The sequence below is a fragment of the Pipistrellus kuhlii genome, unplaced genomic scaffold (assembly GCF_014108245.1).
Source record: "Pipistrellus kuhlii isolate mPipKuh1 unplaced genomic scaffold, mPipKuh1.p scaffold_m20_p_6, whole genome shotgun sequence".
NCBI lineage: Eukaryota > Metazoa > Chordata > Mammalia > Chiroptera > Vespertilionidae > Pipistrellus > Pipistrellus kuhlii.
Window position 1 is genome coordinate 55886242 of NW_023425562.1, and position 15957 is coordinate 55902198.

At 52.9% G+C, this 15957-nt stretch overlaps 1 protein-coding gene across 1 annotated transcript; it reads right to left on the reverse strand.

Moving 5' to 3' along the window:
* Window positions 1–3849: 3849 nt before the first annotated feature.
* On the reverse strand, window positions 3850–8682 carry TMEM74B (transmembrane protein 74B). Its single transcript, XM_036419020.2, has 2 exons — window positions 8465–8682; window positions 3850–4626 (listed from the first exon to the last, which is right to left on the reverse strand). The coding sequence occupies exon 2, from the start codon at window positions 4583–4585 to the stop codon at window positions 3887–3889; it is 699 nt and encodes a 232-aa protein (XP_036274913.1). The 5' UTR covers window positions 4586–4626; window positions 8465–8682; the 3' UTR covers window positions 3850–3886.
* Between the last annotated feature and the right edge of the window lie 7275 nt (window positions 8683–15957).

The window sequence follows — 15957 nt, forward strand, 5'->3', positions numbered from 1 at the left end:
TATGTGTAGGTGTAGGTGCATACATGGAAGGAAGAGGACATTTCAAGAAAATCCCCATAATTTTATTAACAAAATAAGCTGATGGATGGAGCGGATCCAGATATCTGGAAGCATGGAACAGAGTGTGGAATCTTGGAGAGAAGGCCCGGGGAGGGGAAAAGAGGTAGGGATGGATGGGTAGGAAATGATCAACCAAAGACCTTGTATGCATATATGCACAAGCCATGGACACAGACTATAAGGTGGTGAAGGCCTGGGGTGGGGGGCATGACCGGCTGGAGTGGGTCAATGGGGTGGAAAGGAGGACATACGTAATACTTTCAACAATAAAGATTTTTTAAAAAAAGAAACATATAAATAAATAAATAAATAATAAAATCACTAAGAAGGTGATGCTTATTCCCAAGGAAGGGAGTGATACTGGCCTGGCTGGCGACTGAAGCACGAGCATCTGGCATGGAAGGGCAGTTCCCAGGTGACCTCTAGGCCCCGGGCAGCACCTGGGACCTCGGGCCCCTGTACGCACCCCCTCCGCCTGAGTCACAGTGCCCGAGTCCCCACGCCATGCAGTGCTGAGCGTGGCCTCTAGGCCACCCAATAACACCACACAGAAGCTGGGCAGACAGCGTGCTCTCTCCCTACCGGCCTCGCGGACCACCTCCTGTGTGAACCCACAGGGACCAGCCCCTACAGTGCAGGCGGCTGCCGCAGGACCCAGTGGCTGTGGCCCAACTCACCCGGAGGAGGCCTCGGGGGTGGGGGCGGGGGTAGGGAGACTTCCCGGGTGCAAGCCCGGGTGTCCTGGGGAGGGTAGCAGGGGGAGTGAGAGTGAGCTCAGCAGACACCCTGCATTCTCACTGCACCTTCATTCCCATCACCCCCACCCCCAAGTAGCCGGTGGGAGGTCATAGTGCATTGCCTACACCTGCCATGTTCCATGCTGCCCCCCCAGGTGATCAGCACACATCATAGCGAGCAGTCGAACTCCCGGTCGGTCTCCCAATCGAACTCCTGATCGAACAACCACCCAAGGGGACAATTTGCATATTAGACTTTTATTATATAGGATTATAAGGCCAGACCCCGGGGTGGGGGACCTAAAACTTGGGCAATTTAGGAGGTCATCCTTTTAAAAATCAAAATTACAAACAAAAACTTAACTCCGGACCTTGGAGCCTGTGCACGTGAGGGCCCTTCCTGGTAAACCCTCCTCTGGCCAGGGCAACAACTTCTGCTGCTGCCCGGCGTGAGAGGGAGCCATCGCAGAGTTCTGAGCGGAGGAGTGACCCGCTCCAATTAACCTTTTAACAGGATTCATCTGGCTACAGAGTGGAGGCTGAATCCGGAGCAGAGGGTGGGCAGCAGACAGAGTCTGAAGATAGATCCAAGATCTGCAGGTGGGTAGGAGGAGGTGTGAGAGGGGAAAAACAAACAGTTGACCCTGAGGTCTTAGGCCTAATCCAGTGAAGAGCAGAGCCTGGGTTCAACTCCAGTCTTCCCAACTCCCACATCGCTATCTGTTCTAACACACCAGGAAAAGCAAGACGTGCGCCCCTCCGTAGCATGTCTGGTGGGAGAGGCAGTTCCTGGAGATGAGGCCGCTCCAGTGACCACAGGGTCCTGTGGGCCCACTCCACACCTACCCCCAAAACACCTGCAGTCAGTCCTCAGCACCCGATGCTTCTTACTTGCCGACTCCTCCCTAACCTCATTTCTCATCCACAGCTGCAATCGTGGAGAAATGTTTTTGGCATCTCACAGGTTTTCTTAATTCACTGACAAGGTAATGACTGCCTCTATCCATTACACACATTTTCTAAAGGAATTTCTGCATTAGGATGCAAAGCAGGCTCCTCTGGCTTAGAGAAAACCTGAGATTCCTGGGACTTTATCTTCTGAGTTAGCTCCTAAATACAATTCATTGCACTTGAGCTACAGGAACTGATGATCCCAGGTGCATCTACGCAACAGGTTTAGCCTCCAAATAAGTCCCCTACCATCCCAGTAATCCATATGGCTAGGCTTTGTGTTTTTATCATCATCATGAATTTGAAGGGCCTGAGCTCATCATGTGGGATGCTCAGTTCTCCTGTCGGTCCCCTGGAATGGCTCGTGCCACTTTGTGCATCCACTCCTCGCCGGGAGCCCGGGGGAGACGGACACAGTGGCGGAAGCCCTGACCCGTGAATCTTTCTCCATCTTGAAGCTTTGTTCTTTTCAAACCGCATCCCTTCGTCACCAGGAACAGCACCTGGCAGGCCACGCTGAACAGCCCTGTGCGCTTCAGCCCTCCCCGAGCCCTCTGCTTCTGGCCAAACCTGCTGGCAGGGACAGACACTTGATCCTCCACAGAAGCTGTGACATTCGCTGCCCAGATGTTCCACTCACCAGACTGAAGGCTCACGTTACAGCTCCAATCAGGGCTGCTCCAGCCTACAGACCCTCTGCCCACCCCACATGCCCACCCCCAGGAGACCGTCAGGATCCAAGGCCCCCACGGCCAGTGGAGATGGAGTTACGCAGGACCTGCACGGAGTCAGGGGACTCACTGAAATGGCCCCGTTAGGGTCTTCCCACCCGTGGCCTAGAAGGCATGTCCTCTCAAAGCCTTCCAGGGCCATTCGGACCAGACAATGTCTCCCCTCGTGCTCAAACACCTCTATCTCCCTGCCCCCTGGAACTCACTTCCTTTCCTTGTCAGAAGTTTAAAAAGATTCTGGACAGAGCCTGGAAACACTCCACAGGAGAAACGAACAAACGGTGACCAGCGTGGCTGGAGTTTCCAGGCCACCCGAATGTGCCTGACTTCTCCCCAGATATTTTGGGACTGCACTTTACTGCTGAGAAGGGTTGGGGGAGAGGGGGAGATTATAATTCAGCACTAAAATAAATAAATAAATAAATAAATAAATAAATAAATAAATAAATAAATAAAAGTTTTCTTCTATCAGAATAAAGTCAGGCCCAAGAGAAATACTAGGGAGGAGGGGGAGGCAATGCAGGCCCACCTCGTGTCCACAGAAACCCAGCAAAGCCTTCACCCTTTCTTGCATGAGGCACCTCTTCTTCAGGGAGTTGGTGAAAACTGTGCACTTGACTTTGTGAAACATGTGCTAAGATCTGGTCACTGCAGGAAATTCAATTGCAAGACCAACACCAGGCTGCAGCAGATTTTGGGTTTAACCTGGCATCACTCGGAGGCTTAGGGAACTTGAGCAGGACTGTGAGAGCTCCTGCAGTGGCTCAGAAAAACGGCACAGAGAATGGTCAGGGCCTGCCGAACAGCTTTCTCCCTGAAGGCGTGGCCAGAGGCAGATACTGGGCGCTCATCCTAGGGCAGGACTGGAGGGGCCCAAGGGATCGTCCAATCCAACCCTCACTTGACAGGGGGCAGAGGCCTGCAGCGGGGAGGGTCACCCCAGTGCTGACTTTTCCCCTCGTTGTGAAGCCACCTCCCACCTTAGATGGTCAGGGCTGAGAGGGGTCCCTCCAAAGTCGCCCAGCACCCACACTTCGCTGCTGAGGACTGTATACAGAGATTCTGGAATTTCCCAGGGCATGAGGAACAGGATGGGCAGCCTTTCAAACTGCTCTCCGTTGTCAGAAATGCCAAGAAACCTCATCCTCCAAGGGCAGCCGTTTCTGAACTTCTGTATTTTTAGCCGCAGAAGCCATCTCCGAGCAAAAACGTATACAAAACCTCAAGCGACAAAACAGAGCAGGGGGCCACCCTCCGCATGGGGAGCCTGAGCCAGGCCCTGGCCTCCCCTTCCAGGCCCCAAGACTCCTGCCCCGGGCCCCTGGGTGGAGCTCAGCCTTAAACCCCAGGCCTGGGGGGGGGGGGGGGGGCTTGTAGCCTCAGGTTCCAAATCAGGAGAGCTCCTGATTAAGACCCCTGGAGGGTGAGGCTGGCCTCTGAGACCTGGACCACTTCGTTCTCCACCAGGCCCTGGCCCCCGTCCCCGCTGAGCTGTCGCATGCGCAGGTTAATGGAGCCATAGGTCTTCCTGGAGCCCCGGTAGGGGACGAAGGTCGGCCGGCGGTAGAGCTCGCCCTTGCACAGGGAGATCATCAGCAGCACGGACAAGAGCATGCCGCCCACCGTGAGCAGCCCCAGGCCCGCGATGATGCACTTGTCCAGGTGGGAGCCCAGGCGGGCGTAGTACATCTCCAGCCGCTCCATCTCCCGCGCCGTCACCGAGTCCGGGTTGACGTGGGCCTCGCGGGGAATGGCGTACGCCGTCACCACCAGGAGGATCCCACTCACCAGGAAAACCAGAGCAGAAGCAAAGCCATAATCCACGGGGCGGCTGACGGGCTCCAGGCCGGGCCCTTCTTCCGAATGCAGGGACAGGTCATCCCGCTGGGACCGGGGCCTGGAGGGTACGCCGCCCGGAGGGCTGGGGGAGCTGCCGAGCCTGATGTCCCCAGCGTTCTGGAAATGGGTCTCCTGCTCCTCCGAGGAGAAGCAGGCGTTCTCCACACCCCACCTGGATGGGGCCACGAGGCCTGGAGGAGCTGGTCTCCTTGGGGTCTGGGGACCACTGCTCAGTGTCTTCAGTTCCAGACCAGGGGGCGATGCCATTGGGAAGGAGGGCCCCAGCTCATCCCTTGGCCCCTTGGCAGCTGGAAGAGAAAACAGGAAGTCAGTAGGATTTAGCAAACCTCCACCAAGATCCTGCTGGTGTTGGACAGCACCCTGGACCCCAAGCAATGTGCAGCTGAGCCAGGCACAGTTCCCACAGGGGAGCCTGTCAGAGAGAGGGGAGGTGGGAATGAGACAGAGACAGCAGTGCGGTCCTATCCTGCCCCGCCACTGACTGGCAAGTGGCTCTGGGCAATTCATGTATCCTTTCTGGGCCTCGGTTTCCCCATCTATTAAGTGGCAGTACTACTACCCCTCCCTTACTTAATGGGGCTGATGTAGGGGTTGAGATAATCCATATAAAGCTCTCATGCTTAGTAAGGATCAGTGACGGGCTATCTTATGATGGAGGGAATATAGGCACAGTGGCTATCAGGTTTAAATCCCAGCTTCACGACCTGGGCCTGGGCAAGCCATGGGGCCTCTCCATGCTCAGTTTTCTTATCTGTTAAGTGGGAATAAGCAAAGTACCTCCCTCACAGGGTCAACTTGTGGATTTCATAAAATAATGCATATAAGGCCCCAGCCAGTTCAATTAATAGGCACTAAGGTGATGAAGTGAGGATGGCTAGGAGCAGAGGAGGGATAGAAGTGACGGCGGTGGTGTGGAGCAAGTCAGGGAGGATTCTGGAAGCTGTTGGTTTTGAGCCAGATCTGAGAGGACAAGTTGGGGGTAGGGGGACGGGGCACCTCACAGGTCAGCTGGGAATCCACTCTCAAAGGACTCTACAGGCCAGGCCAAGGAGTCAGGGAGGGGAGGTGTGAGGACGGGGAGTGCTGACATCTGCCTAGGTTTTGGAAAGCTCTTTCTGGCTGCTGGGTGGAGGCCAGGGGTCCAGGGAGGACTCTGATGTGGTCAGGGGAGGCATGGATAGGGATTGGGAGGAAGGAGCGTACTTGAGAGCCACAGCTGAAGTCAAAGCCAAAAGCCTTGAGGTAAGTAGAAGCCGGGGGTTGGAGGGGGCCGGCTGAGGACTGCAGATGGGGAGATAGAGGGAGAGGGGGAAAGGGAGCACTCTGCTCAAAGAGGAAGTATCCCACCCCAAACCAGAACACACTCCCGCACAGACAGGCAGACAGCACGTGTGCCTCCTGCCCAAAGACACCAATTTATAGCTCATGGGCCAACTGTGGCTCACAGAAGTTTCTGGGGTTTTCGTTTGTTTGTTTCTGCTCTGTTCATTTGTTTTTGGTGAAGTATTTGCCAATATATAAAAAGCAAAATAGTTTACATTTTAAGTTTTGGATTCCTGGCTTCTCTTATAAAGAGAAGAGTCTCGACGCCCTAGGCACCCATTTCCTCACACCTCAGCTGGAGATGATGGAGGCCTCCCGTCAGCAGATTCAGTGCTGCTCCCCACCCCCCCCAGGCCCCATGGAACACCCTTCCCCACCTGGCATGTAAAATTCCCGGGCCCACTCAGAACTACTCTGCTCCCCACACACCGATGTCCGGGGAGCACAGACACCCAGGGCCCCGGGCTGTACAGACACACACACACACACACACACACACACAATTGCAGAGTGGCTCCCACACACTCTGGTGTATCTACATACACCCATACTCCCATACATCATACACTAGATGTTTCTGAATTTATTTTCCAGTTCATCTTGTTCCGTGTGTGTGTGTGTGTGTATGTGTGTGTGTGTGTGTGTGTGAGATAGATGGGACGGGGGGGGAGAGAGAGAGATGGACGGGAGGGGGAGGTATGAGTAAGTTAATGAAGTGAAAACTGAATGAAATCAATGAGTGAATAAATGAAACTCAAAGAGCCTCAGTGCGGGAAGACACGTCCTTCTATCTTTCTGATCTTTTTCCCAACATGGACTTGCATCGGGCACCTCTTAGCTCACACAGAGCCTTCCATCTGAGCACAAAACCTGTTTCCACTTACAGCCCAGTTCTGTCACCGCATTCTTCTTCCCGGGTTCCACTTCAGTAAGTGTTTCCTGAGCACCCACACCGCTGCTGGGCCCTATCGTGGGCACCTCCCTCGGGGGCCCCGAGAGCAGGAACTACTGTCTCCACGTGACAGAATGTGGCCAGGATCCCACGGCGTGCACGTGGGCATCCGAAGGCAAGCACAGGTCCTTGTTATCACTGCGAACCCACCCACTCCTGCGGCAGCGGCATCATTCCACCCGCCTCACTCCAGACTCGACTTCCTCCCACTATTTGTCAGCCACTATGAGCAGCTGGAGGGCAGGGAGGGATGTGTGTGAATTCCGTCTGGATCCCCCGCCCCCTGCCCAGGGCTTAGACCACGGGCAGCCCCCAGGAGAGGCTTGGCAAGCTGTCCAGGGAGACCATCTCTCCCACACAAAGATAGGAGCGGCCAACTCCAGGCCAGGCCCGCCCGACGGCTCCCACTCCCAGTAAACCCAGAGGAGAGAGAGATTGTTTGGCTTTTCTACTCTTGGCAGCAAAAGCACTTTCCTGAGTGCCCAGCACACACAGGGACTGCTGATGACAGCTGCTGCCCAGTGGATGTCCAGATGTGCCCCCCACTCCCCACCCTACCCCCATTCCACCCCGTTTCCAGCACTCTCCAGCAGAGAGCTCAGCTCCTGCAGTGGCCAGGAACCGCCCTCCCAGCTTGGCACACAGATGCTTCCACATCCCAGGGGAAATCCAGGGCACCCAAATTCTGGCAGCAGGGCTTTCACCAGCAGGAACCCAAAACTTTTTCCTCGGGATGCCAGAGTTAGGAAGAGGGCAGAGAAAAAGGGGGACTCTCTCTCACACACATCACAGGTTCAGAGGTGCCCACGTGCCCAGTCAATAACCCAAATCCTAAGGAGGAACAGACAAATGGACTAAGATGCCGGAGGCCACTGCTCACTCGGGCAGCTGTACCAGAGACACTCGGGTTTCACCTGCAGTCCCGCAAGACCGGAAGGGCACACCCCGGTTCTACAGTCACACCCCCAGGGGCCGTTTCCACCCGCAGCACCCACAGACATGGAAGCCACACTGTGTGATCCACAGTTTCACGGGTCACACAGGTAATCACACCCCAAAGGGACAAGGCTGGACACACACACACACACACACACACACACACACACACACACGGTTAACTACCCGCAGGATGCTAAGGTCTATGCCAGACCCGCCGGGGCCCTGCACCACCACCTGCCCGCGCGCGCACCAACACGCGGAAAGACAGCCGTGGAGCCGGCGTGGATGAAGCTTCACAAAACCCAGCCGGCAGACACACGCACGAGTTGTACACAAAGACTCGGGGCGCGCACAGACGCACACGCGGGTCCACGCCGCTGCTGCACCCAAAGTTCCGCGCAGGCAGCGCCAGCACCGGGCCGTCCGCCGCCCGGCCCGCCGCTCACACCCCTGCTCCTGCCCTTGACCCCGACCGCGGCCTGGCCGGGACCCACCGCACCGGGCCGAGCGGCGTCCGCAGCAGGACTGCCTGGCCGCCCAAGGCTCCCGGGTCCCCTAACCGCGTGTCCTTCGGCCGGGCCGCGAGGTCAGGCCGGCTCTCCGCCGCCGCCCGCCCCGCCCCGGGCCTCCTCCCGCCTCCCGCCGCCCCCGCAGCCCTCCCCGCGCGCGTACCTGTGCGGCGTCCTCCCCGCCTCCCCGCCGGGCGGCTCTGCGTCCCGGGCCGCGGACCCAGGCGAGGGCGCGTCCTCCCCGCGCCCACCCGCCTCCCGCAGCCGGCGCCCGCCCTCCCGCCCGCGGGAGGCTCCGCTGCGCCGCAGCCCGGGAGGCGCGGGCCCGGCCGCCCCCGCCGGAGCCTCCCGCTCCCGCCCCTCCGGGCCCGCGCGGAGCCGCGGCCGCCGGGGCGCACGTACCTGCTCGCGCCGCTGGGCTGCTCGGCGGCGGCGGCGGCGGCCGCGGGGGGCTCCGGGGAGGAGGGACGCGGGGAGGGGAAGGAGCCGGGGATCGCCGAGCGCAGCGGATCGAGCTCCGCCCGCGGCCGGCGAAGGCGCCCGGGGAGTTAGCGTGGGGAACGATGGGGAGGCCGGAGACAGATGGGGGTGCGGAGAGGGGGACATAGCGCCATCCTTCTCCCCTCTCTTAGGGCTTGTCTGCGGATCGGGGGCACTGAGGCTCCAGGGCGAGGGGCCCGGCGCAGGGGCGGGGCCTGGCTGCTGGAGAGGACCCCTCCCCCGCCGCTTGCCAGTCTCCCCCGCAGGGGAGCCCCGACTATGCCTGTCTCCGACCGGCCTCCCGGCCCCAGCCCTCCGCGCTCTCGCCCAGCACACGGCCCGCAGGTAGGACCTGGTCCTCAGGTCCCCACGGGCTTCACCGATTCGTGCGGCTCCGCGGCGCAAGGGCGCCACCTGAAGGCTGGCAGGAAGCCATGGAGACACCCACACCTCCCCACCACCACCCGCCTTTCCCCCGCTCTTCTCTCTCCGTGGGACAGTGGGGTGCACAGCCCCAGAGAGGTGCTCTCTTGGTCCCCGGAAGCCTGGTGCAGTGGGTGTGAGTGAACAGGTGGTGAGCAGGGGTGACTTTCACTGTTTTTTCCCTTTACAGGGTCTCGATTAAGGTGAATCCAGTGAGGTGCCCAGAGCACAAGAGGTAAAGAGATACTCCTGGTTTGGGGGCCCGGGCCAAGTCCAAAGAGAAGTTTGGTCTGAAGGTCATGGGCTCCTGGGAAGGCTCGGTGGCCTCAGGTAAGTGCTCTTGCTCTGTGAGCCTCCGTGTTCGCCCCTGCTGATGGGATTCTGATGGGATCCCCTCAGGCTCCAGGGGCTCTGCCATCTGGAAAGGTAAGTAGGGGAGGAGCCCTGTTCTGGCTCCTCATGCCAGCTTATTGGAGAGCCTGACCTCCCTGCTCCAGATGCCTGTGCAGTCCTCAACAGCCAGGAAAACCCATCACCCTGGAAGCCGGATGTCTGGGCCTTTGAGGAGGGAGACTGAGGCAGGGCCTCCAGGATTGGGAAGGATTCGGTCTCTTCCTGCTTTCCAAAGGGCTGGCTTGTCGTTAGGGACTTGGAGGGGAAGCCAGGGCAAATCCCAGCTCTGCTGTCACAACTGTGTGGCCTTGTGCAGAAGGCTCCCCTCTCGGAGCTCAGTTTCCTCATCTTTGAGTGGACTTCATAAGGGTTTTGGGGATTAGATGAGATACTCCCTATAAAGCACTTACATTTCCCGCCCTATTTACGCACAGCCCTACCTCAGAGCCATGGCCTTCGCTGCCCCTTCTGCCCGGGACACTTCTTCCTGAGATCCCCAGAGCTCCCTCTCTTATCTCCTTCATGTCCTTGCTCAAGTGTCACCTTCTCAGGGACTTCTTCCCAGACCAGCCTTTGTTTCATTTTGTTTTTAAAATATGTTTTTATTTAGTTTAGAGAGAGAAGAAGGGAGAGAGAATCATCAATGAGAGAGAATCATTGATCTGCCACCTTCTGCACACCCCCTATGGGGATTAAGCCCACAACCTGGGTATGTACCCTGACGGGAAATCAAACCAGTAACTTCTTGGTGCATCAGGACTTTGCTCAACCAACTGAACCACACTGGCTGGACCCTAGACAATCCTTTCAAAAATAGTATGCCCCAAAACCCTTTACTCCTTGATTTTTTTTTCTCCATAGATTGATAGACTCCTGATACTATCTTATCTTCATTAATTGTCACTCCTACCAAAAATAATTGCAAGAGGAGGCCTTACCTGCTTCCCTCCCTGCTGTATCCCTAGAGTTGAAAAACAAAACCCATACTTTGGAGGCCATTAATAAATATTTATTGAATAGAGAATGGAGAAAATAGGCAAATATTTACTGAGCAGTCTATTCTTTCTCCTTTTAAATCAGAATCACCCATGAGCTGTTGTGTTACATAGAAAACACTTTTTTTTTTCAAAGACAGCATAAATCTAGGGTAAAAATAAGAATTATAGGTCCACAGTCTCTTTTTAGAGACCCTTGTCAGAATTTAGAGCTTTACCAGTTTAGAAAGATGACATGATACGTATACTGCAGTTTATAGAATGCTCCACTGCATTCTGGAATAGCACCCCCACATGAATGGGTATTCACATTAAGCGGGCTGGATGAAGACTATGAGTAGCCTCTGATCAGTTCAGGAAAGGTTTTGCCACAAAATCACTTGGGGGAAAGAACTTAGAGCTTTGGGGGTTTGGGGAGTTCTGGATAAGGAGGAAAACAGAGTACTTTCAGGCTGCCTGGGGTATCCCTCTTGATATGCAGTTGACATGTTTGCTATTGATATTATTTTCTCCTAAGAAAAACTAGTGCAGAATGAATTACTAGTAATCATTTGAGCTTAAAAATAAGACATTTTTAAGTAGTTTAGCCCTAGCTGGTTTGGCTCAGTGGATAGAGCATTGGCTAGGTTCAATTTCGGTCAAGGGCACATACCCAGGTTGCCAGCTCAATCCTCAGTTGGGGGTGTGCAGAAGGCAGCCGATCAATGATTCTCTCTCATCATTGATGTTTCTAACTCTTCTTCCCTCTCCCTTTCTCTCTGAAATCAATAAAAAAAAAATTTATAAAAAGTAGTTTAGCACAGCTAGTGTGGCTCAATGTATTTAGCATCCTCCCATGCACCACGAGGTCATGGTTTTGATTCCTGGTCAGGGCACCTGCCAGGGTTGCAGGCTTGATCCCCGGTGGGGGCCCATGCAAGAGGCAGCTGATCAATGTTTCTCTCTTGCTGATGCTTCTATCTCTCCCTCTCCCTCTCTCCAAAAAATCAATGAAAACATATTTTTAAAAGTAGCTTATAAAATCAGTTATGTATGGGTTGTCCAGTAAACCCTCCTTGGTTGGTCTATTTGAACTAGTAATGAAAAGTCAGATATATGCAAAGCTGCTCACCCATTTCCTCACTCACTCTTCTCTGTTTTATTTACCATCATCCCTCCCCCACCCCCTTTCCTTTGTCCTATTTTTTCAAACCCCAGTTTAAATTATACCTTTCCTATTATCTCAACTCCTGGCATCTCAACCCACACTGATCTTCCCTTCCCTGCTTATTTTACCTAAAATCCTACAGTGTATGTAACAGGTCAGTCATTGTTTTACGCACATTTGTTTTAAAAGCTTTGTTTCCCCAGCAAATATGCAAAGAATACCCTCAGGAGTTCAACCGGGAGACAGGGGGTTTAATCACTCACTATGACATGTGCTGACCACCAGGGGGTAGCAGGGAATGAAGGAAGGCCTCAGGTGAAGGAAGGCCCCAGATAGATGGGAGGCAGCCAGGCAAAGAGGGCAAGGAAGAGAGACCCAGCAGAGAGACTGGCCTGGGCAAGGGCCCTAGGAGAGAAGGGGGTATGCTGAGTCTGAGACTTGAAGGAGATGAGTGTGGTTGCCATGGGAGCTCAGAAGGGAAGTGGGAGGAGAAAAGGGTAGACTGTCAGCAGGCCAGGTCACTGCAGAACCTGGTGGGCCAAAGTGTTAGTTCTTTATCCTCAGAGCAGTGAGTAGCCACTGATCAGTGAGAGTAAAGGGTTAAAACTTTTCCTCTTTTGCGTGAGAATTATACCTTTCGTTAACTGTCTAGCACTGTCTCCTTGGAAACATAAACATGTGTCCACTATGTTACTAGGCAACATTGCTGTGATAAAAATGACCCCTGAGGAGGAGGCTGGAATGGTCCATGTGGTAATGGATTGGAGATATCAGTATGAACTCGTGCTTGGCTTGTATAAATGCAGAAGATTCCATATAAAAATATGTGTAGATATATATATATACTCCGGGTTAGTATACATGCATGATTTCCTTTCTCTGACAGCCCAAAGGTCCTAGAAGCAATGATACTGCATAACAATAAGCACACCCAGTGCCCAGATCTTGGTTTCTAAAACCATTCTCCAATAAAAAGGAATTGGGGAGAAATGGCTGATTGTGGGACTGGGCAGGAAATATACAAGATGAGCCTGGAGCATCATATAGTGCCAGAAAGTAAGGAAGTGCTTAAATAAACCAATTCTCTCTCTCTCTCTCTCTCTCTTGCACACACACACACACACACGTTGGGTTATGTCAAAGGACATAGGGACCAACTGGAAGAGCTCTCAATGGCCAAACCTGGAAAAATTTGATCAACAAAATAAAGGAATATTGGATTATAACCTAAAGTATAATCAATGAAAAAAATGGGGAGAAAAGCCAAAACCGGTTAGGCTCAGTGGTAGAGCATTGGTCTGCGGACTGAAGGGTCCCAGGTTTGATTCCGGTCAAGGGCATGTATGTTGGTTGCGGGCGCATCCCCGGTAAGGGGTGTGCAAGAGGCAACTGGTCGATGTTTCTCTCTCATTGACGTTTCTAGCTCTCTATTTCTTTCCCTTCTTCTCTGTAAAAAAAAATAAATAAAATATATTTTTTTAAATGGGGAGAAAAGATAAATCTCCCATGAAAGGGAGTTGAGTGGGGGGCAGAGCAACTTTGCAGGGGAGAAACCTGACATGCCTGATTCCCTCAGGCAGGTGATCAAGGTCAACAACGGGCAAATCATATTGACAATATATACATGCAATGTGATGAAAATGGCACTGTGCCTCTGTGGCTTTCCTCCCCAATCCCATAATCCTAGTCCAGCCATGAGATAAAATAAGTGCCAGTTGAAGGACATTTTTCAAAATACCTGAGCAGTACTACTCACAACGATCAGGTCATAAAAAATGAGGAAAGTCTGAGAAACCGTCAGCGAAGTGGAGCCTAAAGTGACATGATGACTACATGTAGCATGTTATCCTCCATATCATCCTGAAACAGAAAAAAAGTCATTAAGTAAGCACTAAAGAAATCGGAATAAAGGACTTTAACTAATCATGAGTCAATATTAGTTAATTGTAACAAATGTATCACACTGATATAGGTATTCTTAATAGAGGAGATAAGTGTGAGGATATGGGAACTCTCTCTCTACTACCTTCCCAAATTTTCTGTACTCTAAAATTGCTCTAAAAATAAAGTTTTTTACCCTAATCAGTTTGGCTTAGTGGATAAAGCATCAGCCCACAGACTGAAGGGACCTGGGTTTGATTCTGTCAAGGACACATACCTCGGTTGCAGGCTTCAAAGATCCCGGCCCTGGTCTGGGTGCATGTGAGAGGCAACCAGTCAATGTGTCTCTCTCATCGATGTTTCTGTCTCCCCACCTCCGTTCCACTCTCTAAAAATAAATAAATTTATTTTGGCTTTTTAAAGACTGATCGGTAAGTTACATCTGGGCTAGGAGGAGTTATAAATGCATGGCAGGATATCATACTTGGGGCTTCATGAACCTGGTGACACATAACTGGGCGGGTGCAAAGATATTGGCCCTGTGGGACATGAAGCTTGTAAGCCAGGACGGCGCCTGTACATCGGATGGGGAGCCGGCCTTGCACCTGCGCTGTACTGCCTGCTGGATGGTAGCGAGGACTGCTGCTGAGAGAGGAGCGCCTGATGCTAGCATTCGTGGGGCACCACGCCAGCGAGCTGAGGCTCCTGCCGAGCAGGCCAATGCCAAGTGTGGCTTAGGATCATCTCCTGAGCCTGAGGGTATATTCAGACCAAAGAAGACCCTTGTGGACATCATGGTGGATGGCAGTGAGCAGGAGAGAGGCTTGCATTTTGAAAATATTCTCCCCCAGGTGCAAGGGAACAAGAGAGAAATAGAGACCACTTCATTTCTGTCTCTCAGAGAAAATAATCATTTCTTTAAAGAATCACTTAAAGACAAATATACATAAATCAAAGCAGAGATGGTAGGCAAAAGTTGAAGAGGAGGGTTGTGAGTAGCAGAAGTTTGAAAAATACAGATAGAATCTGACCCCCTGCGTTCTAGATGAGAAAACTATGAAAACAGCCTGCCATGGGTCCAGGGCAGGGATATGAAAGAATAGCCCAGGTAAGAGATTTCGCTAGGTGAAGGGAGGGGGAGAAAGGAGAAGTATTCCTGGAAGAGGGAACAACACTTCACAGGCTCAGAGGTGAAGTAATAGAAATTAATTACTTGTGTGTTTATTTTAGTTTACAACCACTTATGTAAGCCTCTTCTTATGCCAGGTATTGTTCTAAGTGCTTTTCAAATATTAACTCAGTCATCTTACCACCGTGTTCTGTAGGTGCATCATCCCCATGGTCCCCCTCGCTGGCACACTGGCAAGTGTTCACGTGTGAGGGTGGGAGGGTTTGAGGGCTCTAACATACATGTGGAAGCTTCTTCCTGCTACACATCTGTCTCGTGTATTTTACTAAGTTGGGGAGAGGGCTAAGATGCCTAGAACAGGAGAGGGGACAGCCCCAAGGGTGGGCAGGGCCCTAGACTGGGAGTCAGAAATGGAGCAGAGCTAAATGACACCTCTGAGTCCACTTTCCCCCCTGGCCACGTGCCTTGGGGCAGGTCACCTGCACCTCTCGCACCTGTGTGAGCCCTGTGAGCTATGGGACTCCGCTCTCCACTGTGAACTTCACGGAGCTGTCGCGACGAGCAGGCCAGGCCCTGGACAAGAAACACTTGGAAGAAAATAAAATAGGCGAGAGGGAGATAGAAGGGGCCTGCGTGAGGGAAATCAAGGGACCTGACTTTAGCCTCTATGTTTTTAAGGACATTGGTTTGACTCCTGTATTAAAGGGAATGAGGAAAAAATAGTGTTTTTAATAAAGCAGAACTTAATTCTGTCTCGTGTAAAAGTATACTTGGCAGTTAAGCCTGGCATGGCGGCTTCATCGGTCACAAGAGACCTGAGTTCCTTCTATCTTATTGCTCTGCCATCCTCCTTTTTGTGGTCCAAGACCTCCAGCCCTTGTGGCTACATTGCAGTCAGCAGGAGGAGGATGGGGCCAGAGGCAGGGATCCTCTTCCTTCCTTTTAAGGGCACAATCCAGAAATTGCACAAATCCCTTCCATTTGTATCCCATTGGCCAGGATTTAACCACATGACCACACTTACCTGCTAGGCAAACTGGGACCGTGTCTTTTCCTATGAATGACCAGGAGAAAGGATATCAAGGGACAAGCGATTTTTGCTGGATTGCTTGGGCAACTCATATCTCCATCTGGGCCACAGTTTCTTCCTTTGCAAATCCCTTCATTCTTTCACTCATGGATTCATTCTACATACACTAGTATATGTGCCGGGTTTGTGTTACAAAGTACTAGTTTGAACCACTTGACTGCTCATGGATCCTCCTACCAGCTGGGCCATAATCCAGGAGGTCAGTTGTGAGGTTCTTCCTTGCTCACCGTTATGCCCCATAATCCTTGTGCCCCCAGCATCAGTGCAGGGTCTGACACACGGAAGCCATATTATTAGCTGCCCATGAGTAATGCATAGATGGGATTCTGTCTTTTGTATTTGGTGAAGACATTTTTC

What these genes read in the sequence shown, in the direction of transcription:
- TMEM74B (XM_036419020.2), bottom strand. Translation starts at nt 4,585, where the DNA reads ATGGCATCGCCCCCTGGTCTGGAACTGAAGACACTGAGCAGTGGTCCC.